The following is a 23,934-nucleotide window of genomic DNA, read 5'->3' as shown; positions in this document are numbered from 1 at the left end:
GTGTCTGTGGAATTCTTAACCTTTTTTTTCCCTCACTGTAAATTCATTCATTTTTCCCCTTTTTTTTAAACAATTTCTTCTATTTCTCATTTTGTTGTTTTGTCCTCCAGCGACCTCGCAACCTGTTAATAAGGTACTAGTTAATAAGGTACGTTTAGAAATTTGACCCTTTTGGTCTTCTTCAGTATGCACAGGAAACGTCATCTTTTTATACAATATTATGTAGCCCGTAGGTAAGTAGGTTATTAGCACCACCTGGTGACCAGGATCATCGCAAAGAATAATACATGATTATATTTATAAACATGAATATATACATTATATGTATATAACACAGTGTGTGTATATATATATATATATATTAGGGCTGGGATGCGATTAAAAACTTTAATCGAATTAATTACAGGCTCTGTGATTAATTAATCGCAATTAATCGCATTTTAATCGCACATCGATATTTGACCTGAGAAGCATTTTTTTTTCAAGTAAAACACATGTTGTTGTACGAGTGAATCAACAAGTGAGTTTTTTTTATCTAAATTTCGCATCCTGGGCCAAGCAAAGCGTTCTGATCGGCTACTTCTCCCTTTGCGTTTGTTGTCTCTTCTTGGTTGGTGCATCGCTATGATCGGTATGCCCGAAACTGAAGGTTCTGTGGTGCAAAAACTAAGTGCGATTAAAATGCGTTAATTTTTTTAATCGCGTTAATTTTCTGTAATTAATTAATCGCAATTAATCAGTTAAAATCCCAGCCTTAATATATATACACATATATATATATATATATATATATATATATGATTATTTCTGAACATACATGATTCTTCACAGTATTTAAGCATACATGCTTATAGCAAACAGTGAATCCATAAATATATTTTAACTTTGTATACGTAAGAAAAACTAAAAAAGAGATAAAGTTTAAAAAACTAGAGGAAGGATTAATATGCCAGAACCTGTTTGCTGAACACATCACAAAATAATAAACAATAGTAGATAACACAATAACCCCTATATTGGCTTGATTATAGAAATGGCATAATGTCGAATATGTTGACAATACCATACAAGACATAAATAACATTGTTATATAGCACTCAGGCATGATGTAGACCAGTGTTTCTCAAATGGGGATACGTGTACGCCTAGGGGAACGCAGAGGTACTGCAGGGGATACTTGAGAAAATGCCCCCAAAAGAAAAAATAGAAGTATAAAGCATTCATAGTTAAATAATTGACTACAATTGAATTAGGAGGGGGAAAAACACATTTACTGTTGTAGTTAATGATGACACATGGAGAAACTTGATGAACATTGATGACAGTTGCTAACCCAAATTACATGGTACCAGGCAACTGGGATGTGTTTTAATGTTGTTTGAATGTATTGAAGTTATTGACATGAATGCCGTTTGAAACTCTTTCACTCCATTTCTCATTTGTGATTTTATATTCTTGATATGAGGGGTTATCATAGCATCATACACTACTATGTATTTATATTTTAATTGCAGTTTTATAAGCAAAATGCTCTTGTCGGGTAAAGGGGATACTTGGATTCAGAAATCAGGGAAAGGGGATACTCAAGCCAAAAAAGATTGAGAAACACTGATGTAGACAATAGAATACCATACAAGACATAACATTGTTCTATAGCACTCAGGCATGATATGATTGAATTAACAAGATTGTGTTCTACAGGATAATGAGGCTAGGCCTGATCAGGATGCTGGTGAGCAAAGCTTGACTAAAGAAGGTGAGTTTTTTTCTTCTTCTTCTTCTTCTGGAACAGTTCAATGTGAGTTGGTTGTTGGCTAGCGATGCGGGTGAATGTTAACAACTATGCCTAAACCTACCTAAACCTAACCCAAACCCTGACCCTAACCTCAGTGGGGCTGAGGGAACATAGAGTCGAGGGAACATAGCCATGATCCCATTGGCTGGTGCTATCCTTTGTTTGCCCGTGTCATACCATAGACCAGTGTTTCATAGACCTGTGCCGAGGACCTTCGGTGTGCCCTTTGAGATGCTTTGGTGTTCCCTTTGAAATTTTAAAGGGAACTGAGGGGACCCATTTTTTCAATTCTTTTTTAAGGACTTTTAAAGGAGTAGTTCACCCCCAAAATGACTTTTTTTCTATTGATTACTCATGCCATGGAGAGTAGAGTTCAATAATATTTTTTTGTTTTTGTCACATTCCTAAAACAAAAATTTGATTCGAGTAAATTTACCCCCATTGATTCTGGATGGTGACCCGTTTCGAAACGGGTCACCATCCGGAATGAATGGGGGTACATTTATTGTTATCACATTTTTGTCTTAGGAATGCGACAAAAAACTAAAAATATTATTGAACTCTACTCTCCATGGCATGAGTAATCAATAGAAAAAAAAATCATTTTGGGGTTGAACTACTCCTTTAAGACCTTTTTAATACTCAAGATAGAAACAAGACCATTGCTGCATCAAAAGTAATCAACAAACTATATAAACACTGGTCAAACATTACCCAAAAAGTACATAGTAAATTGTTACCAAGATATTTCTTCACCAATGTGTTTCTAAAGGTGTGTAATAAATTATATGTACTAAAAGGTTGAAATTCAACTCCTGGGGGAAACCTCATAAAAAAATATTTGTGTTTGTGTGCCATTAACTTTACTATACAGGAAAAAATACAAAAAATAAATCTGCTTCAAGTAGCATGTGAGGGGTCAAACTAGGGGGTTTTCATGATGCTGAATCCATTGCAAGCATGTGTTTTGCACGAAAAACATTCCGTGGGCTACAAATGGCCCCTACAAAACGGTGAAATGTGATGATTCATCACTAAACCATTGTTTTGTGGGGTCGTTTTTATATATTTTTTGTATTGTTTTCCTGTATAGTAAAAGAATGGGACACAAACACAAATCAGTTTTACCAGGTTTCCCCCGGGAGTTGAATTTCAACCTTTTAGTACATATTATTACACACCTTTAGAAACACATTGGTGAAGACATTTCTTGGTAACGATTTACTTCACAGATTGGTCAAATATCTTATAAAATCCCCTTACTATAATCCAAAGTGACTTAGAATAAGCACATAATACATCAATATAATAAGCAAGATAATATGTCAGAACATCATCAACAACAATACAACAAATGCATAGGAATATCAATCTAGAAAAACAATAACATAGGTAGACACGTACCTAATCAGTAAAAAAAAATTAAACTCACAGTCATACACACCGTATATCTAGGTGTGCCCTGGTAGAAAAAAAGGTTGGGAAACACTGCCAGACTGTAGAAAAACTTGGACTAAGGGAAACGGTGACGTCACCCATTGGTTTATATCAGAACGTAAATTAAGCCTATTTTACCCTCGTATGGGTATCCGCCATTGTCGAGAAATGGTACCGGAAATAGAAGGCTATTGGCTGCAACTGCAGTGAGGGCGGGACAATGTGTTAAATTTGCTGAAGAAGAAGAAGAAGAAGGAGGGACAAGGCGAACGGTGGGTAGCCACGCCCCTCCTACAGCATACCCTACTTTATCATCGATTCTAAAATAATGGGTTTGGTTCATCTTAATTCTGCGGAACTATGCCCCTGATACACATTCAATATTATCTTATTGTTTTATTAATGTAACAGTTGTACAGTATTATGACTATTTATGCGAGGATGTAGAGATGCAGGGAGCTTAATTTTCTTTACAGCATTTATTTTGACCACCCTCTTTTTCTCTTCCCAACAGAACAATTTATGAAAAAGAACAGGGCAGAGTTGATTCAACACGTTTCCAGAGTCATGGCTGTACTAGACAGTCTAACCATGATCAAACCTGAGCTCCGTTCCAAGATTGAAGCCGATAAGATAACACAGAATCAAATGAGAATGCTGTATACAGCGATGGAAGGCAACATGGCATCATTTTACAAAGCCCTTAAACAACATGAACCCCACCTGTTGGAGTGGCTTGGTAAGATCACATGTAATGCTTTATTATATGCCAAGGTTTCTGACTGTTAATATTAACCATGTTAACAATACAATACATACATACATATATACATACATACCGTAAATATACATTTAGTCAAACATAGTAGAGTTTAGGTTTGTGTAATAGGCTTGGATGGTACCTATTTCTTCATATGTTCAAACAGTAGGCTACCTTCCTTCCTTCCAGTGGTATAGCCTTAACTTGCAACCAGGCCTAGAATTTCGTCATTTTAGGGGCAAGGCCACTTGGCCTTTAGTGTTGTCAAATTCTTTAGGGCACAAAGGCCAAGTGCCAGGGCAAGAAGGCCATCAATTGAAACAATGATTTTAAGTCCACGCCTCGACGGTCATAATTCATTTTGCTTAAAGATTAAGTACAAACAAAAACTGTTGACATTTTAGACTAGTTTTAGTCATCATGACAATTATTTTACCCCTTAATTGGACAAAGATTGCCATGTAATCATAATTATTTCACACAACATTTCCTCTCATCCTTTTGATGAAAAAAACTATTTTAGGAATACAGTACAAGACAACACAGAACACCTGTCCTGGTTATATAACCAATGTCTATTCAACCAACTGATCTCAGTACATTACAGTAGTACACTACATACAGTACAGTACAGTACAGTACAGTACAGTACAGTACAGTACAGTACAGTACAGTAAGACAATACCAGCTAATGGAGAATGTCCAGTTCATCCAACTGAACCCACAACCCAGTAGCCACAGCCTAACATTACTAAACAACACCTGCAGAAGTTGCAGAACCACCAGTCCAGTAGCCTATAGGTAAATAAGCATGTACTACACACACACACACACACACACACACACACACACACGCACGCGTGCACGTGCATACACGTGAGTGTCGCGCGCAAACAAGCGGGCTAGTCGTTTGAGTTTGTGTTTGTTGTTGCTACAAGCTAGGCTAACAGTAGACCAACATGGATTTAACATTTTTGTATGGATTCGTTTTTTTTTGTGGCTAATGCTAGAGTTCAGGTACGTGTACAGTCTGTACACAGCCGTTCACTCACATTCTCTCTGTCTTCACACATCCGCGCGGGGGGATTATTTCCATCACATCATCAGCTGGTTCCCTGTTCTAGGCTCTAGCCTTATTATTCCTTTATTTTGTCGCGTGTTGGACGTATGGCTTGATAACGTTGGAACATGTTGCAAACATCCTCCATGCCTCTGTGACAGATAAACATTGTCGCTTGGTAGTTTTGTAACTTTTACTGCTGTGAGTGCAGCAGTGTCCATTCAACTCTCACTCACTCTCTCTCTCTCTCTCTCTCTCTCTCTCTCTCTCTCTCTCTGCGTGCCGCTGCTCTATCACTGGAGATGGGATTTATGGCTCTTTGAAGTGAGCCGGATCTCTGGGATCCGTTCATTTCAAAGAGCCGTTCAAAAGACTGGCTCATTCTAGTCACTAGTTGTAGTTACTTTGTAGATTTTGATTATAATTATCACTTTAACCCTATATACATTTATTTCGGACATAATAGGTACATAGGCCTACCTGCCATTTGAAAATAGCCGATCTACAAGCTGTGAGCTTGTAGATCTGCTATTTTCAAATGTTTTTCCCCCTACATTTTATTCATTGGAAAAATTGTGAAATGGTACATTTTGCATAATGAGTACTTTCTAGCTACTATCAGTACTTTAACTACATTTTGATACCAATACTTTGATATTTTTACTCATGTAGCCTACATTTTTTATTCCAAACTTCAACTTGTGGCAGAGTATTTTCTACATTGTTGTACTTTTTCCACCACTGTTGTTCATTAGAAAGGAACGGCTCCCTATACTGCGAACCGGATCCCATCGTTCATATCAAAGAGCCGTTCAAAAGACTCGATTCGTTCGCGAACGTCCCGCCTCTATCTGCCACTGCATGTCAGAAAGCAGCAGGTGTTTGACCGTAATGCGCATCACAGGACATTTTTTCGTACTCTCTTTGTTCGTGAACTAAAATGAAGACAGATTTTAGCCCAGTCTTTATTTTGTAGTTCTACATTTTCGTCTCCTCTTTATTCCTCAATGAAATTGTGAACTGCTTTGGGCGCTGGGCACTGCATGGGGCACCACGGCCACTGTGGCCGTTTGAGCACATCATTTTTCGAGGGGCACACGGCCAAAGAGAGGGGCAACGACGGCCATGGCCGTCGTGGCCGCCGTGAAATTCCTGCCCTGCTTGCAACGCTAGATTTTTTGTAATCTGTTAGGGTTGCAATACAGCCAATGCACCAAAACAGTTTTTTGCTATCTGATTGTATTAAATGACATCAAACTCACCAACATTGGTGTATGGAAAGCTTGGAGTATTCTCTTTATCTATCTGTCAAGTGTTTGTTTCATAAAAATCCACTGTAGACATGTTATGAGCTACTTTCTGACAAGCAATTCAGTTCATGTGATTATTTTTTCTAAGTGTTGGAGTTTGGAAGCGCTTGTGGGGAATCAGTCAATGGTCCTGTGTACCAGCTGGTTCTAAATGTCACATAATGCAGGAGGCAGACATGGTGTTATTGAAGACGAGAGCTTCCAAACTTCAACACTTAGGAACAAAAAAAACATGTCTGCTCGGATTTATTGACAGAAACATCATAACCTACGGTGGATTTTTATTAAACAAACACTTTGCAGATAGAAAGAGAATGCTTCAAACTTTCCATACCGCCCCAATATTGGTTAGTTTGATGTCATTTAATACAATGTGATAGCAAAAACCTGTTTTGAGGCATTGTCTGCCTATGGGAGGTATTGCAACCCTAGATTCAACAGATTACAAAAAAAAAAAGAAAATCTAGTGTTGCAAGTTGTGGCTAACGCTGGTATATAAAACAAACAGTATGTCAAACAAAATATTTTCTATCAATACACTATTACAGCCTGGAAGTGGACTCCCTCCTTCCCAATTCCCCAAAAAACTACATCAACACCAGTTTAAAAGTTCAAAATACAGTGGTGTATTAACACAATGTTTAAAACATGGGTAAAATACCTCAGGGTGGGCCCCTGTAAATAAAAGTCACTGTTAAAAACCCTATGCTATGCTGTGGCAAACAGGAAGACAGAGTTCTTACTTAACAAATAATCAAATACACACAAAAACAAAACAAAAGAAAGTCCACCCACCCCTACCATACCAGTTGATTGTAAAATAAGTTATAACCCATGTTAAAATGAGGGGGACATATACATAGGGTAATACAGGACAAATACATAATATGACCCCAATGTCATAACATACACACCTCATGAAGCCTTGTATTCAAAGATATGTTTTTGTTTTGTCAGATTCCCAGTTTTGATTATTATTTCAAAACACCACTTCAGCCCTATACTGTACATTTCTGCCTTTCGTAAATAGCTGATCTACAAGCTCACAATATGTAGCGATGCGACACATTGTGAGCTTGTAGATCTGCTATTTTCAAAATATTTGTGTATGCATTTTATATTCAATTCAATCTTTATTTTAGACCCAGGGAGAATCCATATCACAATTATACAACACAACACAACACAATAAAATAACAGAAAAACTAAAAATAAAATGCAGTGCACAGTGCAGTATTACATAAAAACATGTTATGAAACGTTTCATGAGTTGTTGTAAGCACTAAGTGGACAGCAATATAACTTTGACTGCTACAAACTCAAAATAATGACAATAGTTCCAAGTATGCCTTTACACGCTTACTGTTAGGCTGTGCTTTGTTTTTGAGCCACGCTCAAAGACAGGGCTGTTTGTAGCAGCATGCAGACACATTGCGGCTCAGATGAAATACAACTGATACAGCAAGGGGTATTGTGATTAGACATTAGAGGTTAGGTTTAGGGGTTTGTGTTGGAGTTATTTTAAACACAGTATTTTAATTTTTAATTTTTATTTAGAGCTTATTTACAGTTGCAGTGTGGATAGCTGTTGTGAAGTCTTTAAAGTTTATGCATACGTGTTGGATGTTTCATCTTCAAATGCTTGTGCATAATTGTTGTTAATTTATGGTAGGGCAACTTGCCAGCTTTACTCACAAGTGCCGAAAGTCTGTGACATAATTAATTACTCATAATGATACAACTTGTGTTGACTGTTCAATACACAACGTTATCTAATATAACCGGACCGGCGGTCTCGGTCGGACATTTCAACTGCCGACAACAGATAATTATAATAATATATAATACATTGCGATGCCAACTTTGCAGCAACAACAACTGTCTTCTTCCAGTCCTACTTTCACAATAAAGTGTCTCCCATTTACCTCCCAATGCAGCACATTTTACCCAGGTTTTTTATTGAGTTTTATTGAATTCTTTCTTTTTACACACTTCTTTGTTTTTTCTTATGTCATATAACCACGTCATGACAGAAAATCCGCCGACCAAGGTAAGAGTTGTCACAGGTTTATGCTTATTACAGCTTGGGCATTTGGCACTGGGTGAAAAATGGGTTACAAAATCGTTTATTAAAAAAAAAGATAAATCCCACTGGAAACTTGCATTGCATTGCCAATGTGACGATGCTATTTATCAGTAATTGGATGGGCCAAAGTCAATCAATCAATCAATCAATCAATCAATCAATCAATCAAACAAACAATCAATCAATCAATCAATATATCAATCAATCAATCAATCAATCAATCAATCAGGTATGATATGAATTAAATAACATGACTTATGATATGAATGAAATAACATGACTGTGTTCAACAGGATGCTGTTGACTTGTCTCCAGAAAAAAAAGGTGAGCCTTTTCTGCCCATGACCTTACAAAGATACCTCACGACTGGATGTCAATGGTCACTATACTGCCAGTCTAGTCTAGTGACTAGACCGGTGCCCGTTGGCAGAATAATCACCATTGACGTCCAGTCGTGCAATACCTGTTGTATCCGTCTGTGTACCTTTCATGCCCATGCATTAGGCCTATTTGGAGATCTCTTATCTCTGTCTGTCTGGCTATTTTTTATGCCCATATATGGTGTTCCGTGTCCATGCCAGTCTGTGACGTCAGTACTATGACGTCACTATTTGGAGATCTCTTATCTCTGTCTGTCTGGCTATTTTTTATGCCCATATATGGTGTTCCATGTCCATGCCAGTCTGTGACGTCAGTATTATGACGTCACGTTTGCGTCACGTGCACAGAACTTTTTTTACATGAACTTTGTACCGACATAGGACAGGACCATATATCCTGTTTCTGTAGCATGAGGCAGCTTTATGTACAAGTACACCCCCTGGACATGACACTAGTATGTCGCAGGGACTTACCCCCAATCCAACCCTTGATGCTGAGTGCCAAGCAGGGAGGCACTGGGTCCCATTTTTTAGAGTCGTTGGTATGACCCGACCGGGGTTTGAACCCGGGTCTCAGGGCAGACACTCAAACCACTTGGCCACTGAGCTGGTACATCATGAAAATTTGACTTTGCATGTGGGTGGGTGACGTGACGTAACATTTTCGCTGTCCTCGGTGTCAAACATGTATAAATAAAAAATATAATTGTCAAAAACCTTCTGAATATTGTGCAGGACATTAAGCTTTATGTGAACTTACTCAAGATTAAAACATTTCATTCCTCATTTCTTCAGAATTTTCAACCAAACATGGCAAAACTCATATGGTGTGACTGTCCTGACCTTGTTTCTCAAAGTGGGAACTTGAATAAAACTAAGAAAAAGAATTGCTAAAAATCATTTGAAAATGAATTTAGGCTAAAAAAATGTCTATTTGTGAGCCTATATCTTTTCAAAGTCAAAGCATAATGTTTTCAGTCATTTCTGATCAAAAACATTTTGTCCCCCAAACCAAAATCATTTGGTGTGACACTAGTTTGGACAAATTAAACAGGCAATTATTTGGACACCTATTGGCTAGAGAGGTCCTTCTTCTGTAAGGCTATTCAGCACTCCCAGCACAACTGCAAGACAGGTGTCTGAGGTGAGTTATGATTTTAACATTTTCATGAAATGCCATCTTGTTGAAACTTTGACAAACTCACCACTTTGGATGTCTGTTGGTGTGACACCTTTTCATAAAAAAAAGCTTAAGTTATTTGAAGTTTTGGTCATATTTCCATGTAGATCTAGGTTGCTTTGTTATAGCTAGCATGCTGTTAGCATGCTAATGTGTACATAGTAGCCTCAAGGTAAACCTAAATGCAGAAAACGTAATATGGTGTGACACTTAATCATAATGGTGTGACATGTCTGCTTGTCACGCCATATGACTTGATTGTCACACCATATGATTTATACTGTATTTAACTACAGATATAACAATAAATAACAAAGTTCCATGTTTCTTTTGTACATTTAAACATTTGTTTTAAACATTTTTACATAAAATGTAATTTAGCTTCATTCAGTGATACTTCAAATTCATCAGACAGAGCAGAAACCCCTTCACAGAAACCTTAACATATTGTTTCAATCTAAACAATATTTTCTCTTTGTCTTAAACTATACATTCCATTTTCTTTTGTCAGCTGGAAAATGAGTGCTGAGAGAACGAGAAAGTACAGGGAGAAACTAAACAATGACCCAGCAAGGAGAGAGGAGCCAAAGGGGCGAGACTGCATTTTCTACGAAGAGCAGGAGGTTGTCTGTGGCATAGCAGAACCGCAACAAGGCAGCCGGTTTGCTACCCTCACCAAATACGACTGGCTGATGTACAATACAGTCTAAATGTATAATCTAATCTGATCTAATACTTTTGTACTTTCACTCACTGGACTGGACAGTGGACAGTGTTAAGGTAGGACCCGAGACAAAACTAGCGAAAATAGCTGATCTACAAGCTCTCAACACGTTGTGCTGCGAGAGCTTGTAGATCAGCTATTTTCGGAGTTGAGCAACCCAGCACTCTTTAGCTAGTGGAGATGTGGTGTAATGTCATGATTCCTAATTACATTTGTTCAACACAAAATGCTGTGTTCAAGTTCAGGAGACTTCGGAAAAAAGCAATTTACCTGAATGCTGAGTTCTGTTTCCACTAATTGGTGTTAATAAAATGTTGCCTTGGCTCCAAGTGTGGCTATGCGCCTTATTGTCTCTTTAGGATCCTTCTGCCGTGGGCCGGCAGAAGACTTAGGTGTGCGTAGCATTCCTGTGCACATCCTCATCATCCATCTACTACTACAATTCTTTCTTATCCCATGTTAAAGCCCTACAACAATATCATATATATATAATATAACAATGGTCCATTAGCACTGGGTGAAAAAATGGGTTACAAAATTGTGGGATAAAAAAAAAAAAAAGAAACGGCAAGTTTAATTTCTTCTATTATGATCGAATTTGCTTCTGTTTTGTTTATATTGAAATTCTTTATTTAGGAATAACCCCTTGAGATGAACCATCTCGTTTTCAAGGAGCTCCGCTAGTTACAAAATACACTTTTTTCACATTTAGACAAAAAATGTAAAGACAATTCGAGCAACATCAGACAAAACAAACAGAAAACATACACAACAAACAGCTACAAAAGTACACATAGCACATAATCATTGCGTTATAGATCTATTATAGTGATGAATGAGCAAAACATCGTGATTAGTTAAAACATGAACAGGTGGTCTCAAAGTGAGAGGACAGTGTGGTTTTAAACAGTTGAAAAGATGTTATTGAACGAATATACACAGGTAGGTTGTTCCAGTCTGAGGGAGCTTTGAACATAAACGATTTTTTAGCAACTGATGTTGACACGGTCGGAACTTCAAAATAAATCTGTGAACAATGTCTTAGCTGATGTGTGGTAGTCAAACGTTCGAAATATTGTTTTAGGTACTGTGGATAATGAAAATGATAACATTTAAAAATGAACTGCAGCCAGTGCTGCTGTCTTCTTGATGTGGGAGATGGTATATTGAGAGTTTCATACAGGGTGCATTGGTGGGTCATATATGGAGAATCAAGAGCAAATCTGCATAAACGGTTGTAAACTGAGTTAAGTGGAAGAAGGTTTGTTTTGGGAGCCGTTTGATAGACCACATCATTGTTGAACAGTTGTTTACAACTAGCCATCGTGTTCAAACCATGAACAGCTGACTGATCTGATCTTGAGGGTTGCCAGATTTTGCAAGAGAAACAAGCAATCAGGTGTACAGAAAGAGTTAAAATTATGTTTTTATGTGGCCACACCCACCAGTTCATTAGGTATGACTGGTTGCCAGGTGGGTGTTAACCCAGCTGAGGTTAGCCACACCCACAGAGTTGGGTATATGGTAAAAGGGAAGGGGATAATTTTATGATGTCATTAATCCAGTGTTTTTTGATCAGGACTCAGAGGCTTTCAGCTTTCAGGAAGAAATAACCAAAAATACACAGGGAGGCAAATTTGCACATTTAGAGCCGTGGTTCTTAAACCTTTTTGGCTGCAGTACCCCCTTATACTGATTTCTGAAGCCAAGTACCCCCTTCCCCTGACTACTGTCAGGGGGTACTTGGAATTTTGCTTATATATTTACATGGAAAGTCCAGTTCCAATGCCAATATGTTCAAAATAAAACAGCATAATGGCAAATAACTGCTTTCTATTCAATAACAGTTGTACTGTTAAAGGTATTGATGTAATTTGTTTTAACAATTTACAGATCCTCAATATCTTTTTCCAAAACTCTAAATGTACCAGGTTTTACACTACTATACTGTACATGTGGGGATATAGAGATGCAGATAGAGTAGTATCTGAGATGCATTTATCTCAATAACGCTTTTTGTTTCTCTGCTCCAAACAGCACGTTTTGTGGAGGAGCACAGGAAACATTTTATAAAGAATGTTTCCAGAGTCATGGCTATACTAGACACTCTAGGATCCATGGTCCATCCTGAGCTCTATGAAGGGATTCGAGTGGAGAAGAGAAGCATGGACCAGATGTGGATCCTGTATAGAGAAAAACTAGACTCAGGGGGAACAAAGGTCAAAGCAACGTTTTACGATGCTCTTAAACGTCACCAGCCCTACCTGTTGAAGATACTTGGTAAGATCACATGTAATTCTAAAGGCCGTTTTCCAGCTCACAACCTTAACCTTAACATAACAACCTTAACATGATTTATAGCAGCATTTCTATAGACTCCTAAGGGCGTCCAAGGCCAGTGAGTATGGAAGCGAATGCCTGACACAAATAAAATGAAATGGCACATTTGAAAATTAAATTGAAATACAATAAATGCTTTTTAATCTTCGGGAAATTAACGCATTTTTTGAGACAAAAATGAATTTAAAATGCAATAGCATTTACATTTTATCTACAGATGTGCTCATTCTATGACAAAATTAAAATGATAAATAAAAGATCATTTTAATTTTAATTTTCAAAAAATACCCTGCTAATTAGTGGACAATATTAAAATGAAAATGCAATTTTGAAAATGAAAATGAAATGAGGGAAATGCTTTTTATTTTGAGACACAAAGGAATGTATAATTCAATAGCATTGACATTTCATCTCTAGGTGTGCTCATTCTATGACTGATTGAAAAAGAAAAAGCAAACCAACATTGCATTTTCATTTTCAAATCCTGCAGGGTAGGACTTGAAAATGAAAATGCAATGTGGTTTGCTGGGTTGCCATGTTCACTAAAAGTGAGCTCTCTGGGCTTTCCTCTCCATAAATTTAGCTAATTCCATTACCAGTCCCATCTCCATGATATTTAGATCTAATTCCATCACCAGTTCCATCCGCATGATTTGTAGATCTAATTCTATGAGACCCATCCCCATGATTTGTAGGTCTAATTCCATCGCCAGTCCCATCCTTATGATTTGTAGATCTAATTCTATCAGTCCTATCTCAATTATGTGTAGGTCTAATTCCATCGCCAGTTCCATCCGCATGATTTGTAGATCTAATTCTATACAGTTCCATCCTCATGATTTGTAGATCTAATTTCATCGCCAGTCCCATCCTTATGATTTGTAGATCTAATTCTATCAGTCAATCAATTATGTGAAGGTCTAATTCTATTGCCAGTTCCATCCCCATGATTTGTAAGTCTAATTCGATACAGTCCCATCTCCATGTTCTTTAGATCTAATTCAATGATTTGTAGATCTAATTCCATCACCAGTCCCATAATGTGTAGGTCCAATTCCATCGCCAGTTTCGCCAGTTCCATCCGCATGATTTGTAGATCTAATTATATCAGATCCATCCCAATGATTTGTAGATCTAATTCTATCAGTCCCATCTCAATTATGTGTAGGTCTAATTCCATAGCTAGTTCCATCCGCATGATTCCATCCGCATGATTTGTAGATCTAATTCTATCAGTCCCATACCCATCATTTGTAGGTCTAATTCCATCACCAGTTCCATCCGCATGATTTGTAGATCTAATTATATGAGTCCTATCCCCATGATTTGTAGATCTAATTCCATCACCTGTCCCATCCCTATCATTTGTATGTCTAATTCCATCGCCAGTTCGCCCATTTCAATTATGTTTAGGTCTAATTCCATCGCCAGTTCCATCCGCATGATTTGTAGATCTAATTCTATGAGTCCCCTCCCCAGGATTTCTAGGTTTAATACCATCACTGGTCCCATCCCTATGAGTTGTAGGTCTAATTCCATCACCAGTCCCATCCTTATGATTTGCAGATCTAATTGCATCAGTTCCATCTCAATTATGTGTAGGTCTAATTCCATCGCCATCCCATCCCCATGATTCATAGTTCTAATTTGATAGCCAGTACCATCTCCATGATTGTCTATTCCCATGATTTTATATCTAATTCCATCCCCAGCCCTATAATTTGAAGATCTATTTCCATACAGTCCCATCTGCATGATGTATAGATCTAATTTCAGACAGTCCATGCCCATGACTGTCATCACCAATCCCATCCCCATTTATTTGTAGATTCCATCAGTTCAATTCCCATGGGATTTCTGAACAGTCCATAGTCCACCAATGAGAAGCTGAGTGAGTAGACGGAAATAGTGCCATTTTATAGTGCGCTTTAGGACTGATCTTATGAGATGAAGTTGAAAATTGGCAAAGTGCTCCTTTAACCTCCGCAGTTATGTCATTACAAAGTAGTTCATGAGCTTAATAAAGGAGCTGAGGGTAAAGGTGATGGACTGGCCAAGCATGTCTACAGACCTAAACCATATTGAGCATCTGTGGGGCATCTTCAAATGGAAGCTGGAGAAGCGCCAGGTCTCTAACATCTACCATCTCTGGGATGGAGGTCATGGAGGAGTGGAAGAGGATCCCAGTGGCAACCTGTGAAGCTCTGGTGAACTCCAAACCCAAGAGGATTATAGCAGTGCTGGAAAGTAATGGTGGCCACACAAAATATTGACACTTGGGCCCAATTTGGATCGAATTAGACCTACAAATCATGGGGATGGAACTGGCGATGGAATTAGACCTTAACATAATTGAGATGGGACTGATAGAATTAGATCTACAAATCATAAGTATAGAACTGGTGGTGGAATTAGATCTACAAATCATTGGGATGGAACTGGTGAAACTGGCGATGGAATTGGACCTACACATTATGGGGATGGGACTGGTGATGGAATTATATCTACAAATCATGGGGATGAACTATCAAATTAGATCTAAAGAACATGGAGATGGGACTGTATCGAATTAGACCTACAAATCATGGGGATGAAACTGGCGATGGAATTAGACCTAAACATAATTGAGATGGGACTGATAGAATTAGATCTACGAATCATAAGGATAGGACTGGCGATGGAATTAGATCTACAAATCATGAGGATGGAACTGTATAGAATTCGATCTACAAATCATGCGGATAGAACTGGCGATGGAATTAGACCTACACATAATTGAGATGGGACTGATAGAATTAGATCTACAAATCATAAGGATAGAACTGGCGGTGGAATTAGATCTACAAATTATTGGGATGGAACTGTATAGAATTAGATCTACAAATCATGCGGATAGAACTGGCGATGGAATTAGACCTACACATAATTGAGATGGGACTGATAGAATTAGATCTACAAATCATAAGGATAGAACTGGCGGTGGAATTAGATCTACAAATCATTGGGATGGATCTGATATAATTAGATCTACAAATCATGTGCATGGAACTGGCGAAACTGGCGATGGAATTGGACCTACACATTATGGGGATAGGACTGGTGATGGAATTAGATCTACAAATCATGGGGATGTGACTATCGAATTAGATCTAAAGAATATGGAGGTGGGACTGTATCGAATTAGTCCTACAAATCATGGGGATGGGACTGGCGATGGAATTAGATCTACAAATCATGAGGATGGAACTGTATAGAATTAGATCTGCAAATCATGCGGATGGAACTGGCGATGGAATTAGACCTACACATAATTGATAGAACTGATAGAATTAGATCTACAAATCATAAGGATGGGACTGGCGATGGAATTAGACCTACAAATCATGGGGATGGGACTCATAGAATTAGATCTACAAATCATAAGGATGGGACTGGCGATGGTATTAGACCTACAAATCATGGTGATGGGACTGGCGAAACTGGCAATAGAATTAGACCTACAAATGATGGGGAGCCCAGAGAGCTCACTTTTAGTGAACATGGCAACCCTGCAAACCACATTGCATTTTCATTTTCAAGTCCTACCCTGCAGGATTTGAAAATGAAAATGCAATGTGGTTTGCTTTTTCTTTTTCAATCAGTCATAGAATGAGCACACCTAGAGATGAAATGTCAATGCTATAGAATTATACATTCCTTTGTGTCTCAAAAAATGCGTTCATCATCTGAAGATTAAAAAGCATTTCCCTCATTTCATTTTCATTTTCAAAATTGCATTTTCATTTTAATATTGTCCACTAATTAGCGGGGTATTTTTTGAAAATTAAAATTAAAATGATCTTTTATTTATCATTTTAATTTTGTCATAGAATTAGCACATCTGTAGATAAAATGTAAATGCTATTGCATTTTAAATTCATTTTTGTCTCAAAAAATGCGTCCATATCCTGAAGATTAAAAAGCATTTATTGTATTTCAATTTAATTTTCGAATTTGCCATTTCATTTTATTTATGTCAGCTATTCGCTTCCATACCCCCCCCCCCCCCACTGTATACTTATTTTCTTTTTCTAAATGTTTTCTTCTATTTCTCATTTTGTTATTTTGTCTTCCTTCTTAAATTCCTACATTTTGTGTTACATGTCATTTAACCATGTGATGACAGAACCTCCAGCGACCCTGCGACCCGAGGATGGGAGAGAGACACAGGTGACTCACAGTATTGTTCTTATTGATGGACAGTGTGTGTATGGTTTCAGGTTGAAATCCACTACTCTAGACAATACCATACAAGACAGGCATTATATGATTGAATTAACAAGGTTGTGTTCTACAGGATGCTGTGGATAGGCCTGGACAGGATGCTGATGAACAAGAAGGTGAGCCTTATATTCTGGAACAATTCAATGCTTAAAGATGGGGTGCCTGGTTGTCGGGTGGGTGGTGACCCAGACACCCACAGTGTTGGGTGTATGGTAAAAGGGGAGGGGATACGTTTATGATGTCATTATATCAGTGTTTTTCAGCTTTCAGGAAGTAACCAAAATACACAGGGAAGGCAAATGTGCACATTACAACCACACCAGGTGGTCTATTACAGTAACTAGCCCTTACCCGTTCAAAGATATGAGCTCCGAAATGATGTGCAGTGTGTGGGTTATGGGATGTGCACTGTGCACACAGTATATGAGGGATGGAAAGTAACTAACTGGTGCTTGCATGATAATATGTAGGAGCAACTTTAACTGGTGCTTGCATGATAATATGTAGGAGCATCAATGTAAGAAATACCTGTTTCGTTTAGTGGCTATAGAGATACTGTGTACCGATCTCGATCTGCATGATTTTTGGACAACATCTGTAACAGGGCCAGACACCCCCCCCCCCCCCCCGCCCGCCTGCACACACGCACGCACACACACACACACACAGCATTTGTGAAAGTGACAAACGGGCTTCACAGTTATGTCAGGTGTGTTCATATGCTAATGGTGATGCGATTTCAGATCAATTGCTCCAGCCACTGAGGAGAAACGCTGTGACAGACAGACACTCACTCAGACAGACATTCGGAAAATTATATGTTTGATGTTAACTCCATAGACACATACAGTACAAAACAGAAAAAATATAAAACTATGGCACCACCTCTTTAAGGAAAACAGTGAGTAGGTTGTTGGCTGGTTTATTTATTTAGCAAATGCAAAGTCCTTTGCAAGCAGTTGCCTCCTGGTCTGCTGTATGGAGGGAGACTGATCCTCCTTCCAGTGTTTGGAGAATACAAACTTCTATGATGTGCTCCATAGTTTGCTCCTCTCCACAAGCACACAGTGGGGCTTGGGCTACTGCCCCATGTTTGAAGGCCGGCCAAGCAGGCTCCATGTCAAGTCCTGAATCGATTGAGTGTAGACCACGTACAGTCTCCTTGGGAGGTTGGTGCCAGGAACCTGTTGGTTGGGGTTTGACACCAGATGTTTGTTTGGACTTCCTTTTCCCAAGCTGATTGGATGGTGAAGTCAGCTGTTGGGGGGTTCTTCCAAATTGGTTGGTAGAAGGGGAGAGTCTTTGGCCTTTTTGAAGCATCCTTTGAGTAAGTAGTTTGGAGTTTGTTTTGGTTTTCAGCATGTACAAACTCATCTCATAGCACAGCTCGGTTTGTACAACGGCGATACTAATCAGATTAATTTATGAAGAAGATAAACGGAGAATGGCCGTGTTGTGCGAGTTGTCGGAGTCGCCCCCACATTGCTGCCATGCAACGAGTAGTAGTCTAACAGGTAATATATCTATCATATATAGGGTGCTCACTAGGGCTTCAACATTCCTCAAATATTAAATTCGAATATTGGAATATTAAAAATAAATAAAAATAATAATAATAATAATAATAAATAATAATCAAAATTGTGTACACTGTAGGGAGTCACAATAGAAAAAACTATGGCTCGTGTACCAACCGGTGACTTTGTACTCGCCTTCGTACATTTCCCATAGATTCTATGGGACTTGAACACTTGCTCCTGCCCTTCGTGTACACGGTCTGTGCCGTCTATAGTTTCTCAATGGGGGGCAGCAGAGAGCCATATGTACACAGGCCCTAGTTGGTGTTCACGACCAGTAGTTTTACATGAACCCTCAGAGAGACATTGTGGGCTTATCAAGTGGTCCATGGTCGGTTCTCAAAGTGAGGTCGGGGGACCCTCAGAGGGACACTGTGGGCTTATCAAGTGGTCCATGGTCGGTTCTCAAAGTGAGGTCGGGGGACCCTCAGAGGGACACTGTGGGCTTATCAAGTGGTCCATGGTCGGTTCTCAAAGTGAGGTCGGGGACCCTCAGAGGGACACTGTGGGCTTATCAAGTGGTCCGTGGTGGTTCTCAAAGTGAGGTCGGGGGACCCTCAGAGGGACACTGTGGGCTTATCAAGTGGTCCATGGTCGGTTGTAACAGGGCCAGACACCCCCCCCCCCCCCCCCGCCCGCCTGCACACACGCACGCACACACACACACACACAGCATTTGTGAAAGTGACAAACGGGCTTCACAGTTATGTCAGGTGTGTTCATATGCTAATGGTGATGCGATTTCAGATCAATTGCTCCAGCCACTGAGGAGAAACGCTGTGACAGACAGACACTCACTCAGACAGACATTCGGAAAATTATATGTTTGATGTTAACTCCATAGACACATACAGTACAAAACAGAAAAAATATAAAACTATGGCACCACCTCTTTAAGGAAAACAGTGAGTAGGTTGTTGGCTGGTTTATTTATTTAGCAAATGCAAAGTCCTTTGCAAGCAGTTGCCTCCTGGTCTGCTGTATGGAGGGAGACTGATCCTCCTTCCAGTGTTTGGAGAATACAAACTTCTATGATGTGCTCCATAGTTTGCTCCTCTCCACAAGCACACAGTGGGGCTTGGGCTACTGCCCCATGTTTGAAGGCCGGCCAAGCAGGCTCCATGTCAAGTCCTGAATCGATTGAGTGTAGACCACGTACAGTCTCCTTGGGAGGTTGGTGCCAGGAACCTGTTGGTTGGGGTTTGACACCAGATGTTTGTTTGGACTTCCTTTTCCCAAGCTGATTGGATGGTGAAGTCAGCTGTTGGGGGGTTCTTCCAAATTGGTTGGTAGAAGGGGAGAGTCTTTGGCCTTTTTGAAGCATCCTTTGAGTAAGTAGTTTGGAGTTTGTTTTGGTTTTCAGCATGTACAAACTCATCTCATAGCACAGCTCGGTTTGTACAACGGCGATACTAATCAGATTAATTTATGAAGAAGATAAACGGAGAATGGCCGTGTTGTGCGAGTTGTCGGAGTCGCCCCCACATTGCTGCCATGCAACGAGTAGTAGTCTAACAGGTAATATATCTATCATATATAGGGTGCTCACTAGGGCTTCAACATTCCTCAAATATTAAATTCGAATATTGGAATATTAAAAATAAATAAAAATAATAATAATAATAATAATAAATAATAATCAAAATTGTGTACACTGTAGGGAGTCACAATAGAAAAAACTATGGCTCGTGTACCAACCGGTGACTTTGTACTCGCCTTCGTACATTTCCCATAGATTCTATGGGACTTGAACACTTGCTCCTGCCCTTCGTGTACACGGTCTGTGCCGTCTATAGTTTCTCAATGGGGGGCAGCAGAGAGCCATATGTACACAGGCCCTAGTTGGTGTTCACGACCAGTAGTTTTACATGAACCCTCAGAGAGACATTGTGGGCTTATCAAGTGGTCCATGGTCGGTTCTCAAAGTGAGGTCGGGGGACCCTCAGAGGGACACTGTGGGCTTATCAAGTGGTCCATGGTCGGTTCTCAAAGTGAGGTCGGGGGACCCTCAGAGGGACACTGTGGGCTTATCAAGTGGTCCATGGTCGGTTCTCAAAGTGAGGTCGGGGACCCTCAGAGGGACACTGTGGGCTTATCAAGTGGTCCGTGGTGGTTCTCAAAGTGAGGTCGGGGGACCCTCAGAGGGACACTGTGGGCTTATCAAGTGGTCCATGGTCGGTTCTCAAAGTGAGGTCGGGGGGCCCACAGTGTCCCTCTGAGGGGACACGGCACAGACCGTGTACACGAAGGGCAGGAGCAAGTGTTCAAGTCCCATAGAATCTATGGGAAATGTACACAGGCGTGTACAAAGTCACCAGTAGTTTTACATGAACCCTCAGAGGGACACTGTGGGCTTATCAAGTGGTCCATGGTCGGTTCTCAAAGTGAGGTCAGGGACCCTCAGAGGGACACTGTGGGCTTATCAAGTGGTCCGTGGTGGTTCTCAAAGTGAGGTCGGGGGACTCTCAGAGGGACACTGTGGGCTTATCAAGTGGTCCATGGTCGGTTCTCAAAGTGAGGTCGGGGGACCCTCAGGGGGACACTGTGGGCTTATCAAGTGGTCCATGGTCGGTTCTCAAAGTGAGGTCGGGGGACCCTCAGAGGGACACTGTGGGCTTAACAAGTGGTCCATGGTCGGTTCTCAAAGTGAGGTTGGGGGACCCTCAGAGGGACACTGTGGGCTTATCAAGTGGTCCATGGTCGGTTCTCAAAGTGAGGTCGGGGGACCCTTAGAAGGACACTGTGGGCTTAACAAGTGGTCCATGGTCGGTTCTCAAAGTGAGGTCGGGGGACCCTCAGAGGGACACTGTGGGCTTAACAAGTGGTCCATGGTCGGTTCTCAAAGTGAGGTTGGGGGACCCTCAGAGGGACACTGTGGGCTTATCAAGTGGTCCATGGTCGGTTCTCAAAGTGAGGTACATCCTCAAAGTCCCTCCTTCCCAAACAAAGACGAACCAACCAAGGGTGCACAAGGCAGCGGTGTGCGATGGACTAGAAATATCCATTTAAAACTATTGGTCATGTACACACAAACTAAGGCTCCTGTACACAGTGTTTGGTCTCAATTGTGTGAGCAGCTAAAGGGCAGACAACGGCCTAGAACAACCTAATGGTGCCTATTAAGACTCTAGTACACCCTTTGGCCTCGACAAGCCTGATCCTCCTACTATAGCTAGTACCCCCCACACCAACTTTGTGCTCCCACCAGAGTGGACTAGGCTAGACTTTGGTGTACTAGGCTTACTGGGTAGAAACTGGTTGGCTCTAATAGGCTTGTCCAGCTTTAGTAGGCTCTGCTATGCTGTACAAGTTTCAATTAGGGTGCACAAGGCAGCGGTGTGCGATGGACTAGAAATATCCATGTAAAACTATTGGTTGTGTACACAAACTCATGTAAACGTATTGCCTGTGTACACAGTGGTTAATCGCATGTGCAACGAGCTACAGGGCTGGCTGGAGCATGGAGCAGCCTGGTGGAGACTGTTGGAGTCTGGTGCAGTCCTGGTCTGGCCTATTTGAGCCGGATCCGGCCTGTAATGGTCTGGTACAACCATGTAAATACCCCCCTTCCCTGGTCTATAATCCCACTGGGCAGGACTGGGCTGGACGTAGGTGTGCTGGACTCTATTAGGCACTGTTGGGCTGTATTGGGCTCTGTTGGTCTATACGAGGCAGTACTGTATTAAATCCTTGACATGTTCATGTAAAACTATTGGCCGTGTGCACAAACTCATGTAAAACTATTGCCCATGTACACAGTGGTTAATTGCATGTGCAAGGATCTACAGGGCTGGTGGAGACTGTTGGAGACTGGTGCAGTCCTGTGCACCCTGGTCTGGCCTATTACAGCCGGCAACTGTAATGGTCTGCCATTACAGTCACTGTAATGGCCTGGTGGAGTCATCTAACTACCCCCCTTCCCTGATAGGGGTAATAATAATAATAAAAAATAAAAAAAAGATTTATTTATAAAGCTGATGAAAATAGTTTTACACAAAAAGTAAATGCAATTAGGCTATAAAACTATTAAAAGCAAAAAAGTAAAGTAAATAGCCACTGTAAGTTCTCTGTTACCATTATCAAAATAGATGGGTGTGTTGCCAAATATTGTGAGAGGAATAAGCAACCAGGTCTATGAAAACAAGCCCAAAATAAGTGAATATAGGCCACATGATTACTTAAGATCGGATATCGGGAAAAAAATATCGATTTTTTTTTTTTTTTTTTTTTTTTATTCTGGGAGTACTGAAAGTTACAGGTAAGGTGAATGCGATATGAAATGTAAGCTTACCATAATCACAGTAATCCTTAATCATTTTCAATCATATTCAAGGGCTTTTGGAGAAATGAGACAGACAGCACTGCAGAGGGAAGGTGATTGTGTCAGACTCTGTGTCCAGCTGGCAGCTGATGCCAATAAGTAGTAATTGGCCCCTTGTTAATGGATCAAAGGAAGGCAATTATGTCTCTCTGCACTGTCAACTAGCTGCTACAGATGCATACTTTTCAAGCAGACTGGTTAATTGGTTCTTAACTTATTTTGTTTCAACTTTAAAAATGGCCAATGTTTTACCAGTTTTTATATAGTTTGTTGATTATTTTTTATGTTGTAATGGTCTATTTTATTAAATTTTTTGAGATATTAAACAGGTTTTAAAAGTCCTTAAATCGTGACTTCACTGCCAAATTTCAAAGGCCACACCAAAGGTCCGCTGCACAATGATTGAGAAACACTGCACTAGTAGGCCTATATCAATATACACTACTCATAAGCTTTGTTTTTAATTTGTTGATTCAGTGCTGCACTAAGTGATAGAATGAATAGAATTGCCTTGCCAAAAGATCGGATCGGGAAAGATCGGGATCGAATCGGAATCAATAATATTTGATCGGTATCGGATCGGGAGCAAAAAAACCCTGATCGGGGCATCCCTACTTTAAACCTAGATATACATTGGCTATTTGAAAACAGCTGGTCCGATCTACAAGCTCACAATCACAACCACCATTATTTACAAGCAA

The 23,934-nt window shown here is 39.9% G+C and overlaps 1 protein-coding gene across 5 annotated transcripts in view; it reads left to right on the top strand.

The window, feature by feature from the left end:
* The window catches only part of LOC308281043 (uncharacterized protein), an 81,278-nt gene that overhangs the window by 33,596 nt on the left and 23,748 nt on the right, over positions 1 to 23,934 (top strand). For 3 of the 5 annotated variants that reach the window (XM_080721105.1, XM_080721104.1, XM_080721108.1), the window contains 8 exons: positions 111 to 148; positions 1,702 to 1,756; positions 3,747 to 3,971; positions 8,396 to 8,412; positions 8,742 to 8,772; positions 12,770 to 13,012; positions 17,238 to 17,281; positions 17,409 to 17,451. In XM_080721105.1, the coding sequence (XP_080577231.1) occupies positions 111 to 148; positions 1,702 to 1,756; positions 3,747 to 3,971; positions 8,396 to 8,412; positions 8,742 to 8,772; positions 12,770 to 13,012; positions 17,238 to 17,281; positions 17,409 to 17,451 (696 nt within the window). The remainder of the gene's footprint in view (positions 1 to 110; positions 149 to 1,701; positions 1,757 to 3,746; positions 3,972 to 8,395; positions 8,413 to 8,741; positions 8,773 to 12,769; positions 13,013 to 17,237; positions 17,282 to 17,408; positions 17,452 to 23,934) is intronic. The other 2 variants (XM_080721106.1, XM_080721107.1) reach the window with 2 other exon arrangements.

Source organism: Nannobrachium achirus, assembly GCF_963921795.1.
Source record: "Nannobrachium achirus genome assembly, chromosome: 3".
NCBI classification, from domain to species: domain Eukaryota; kingdom Metazoa; phylum Chordata; class Actinopteri; order Myctophiformes; family Myctophidae; genus Nannobrachium; species Nannobrachium achirus.
The sequence above is the reverse complement of the archived record's forward strand: the minus strand, read 5'-3'. Positions and strand labels throughout refer to the sequence as shown.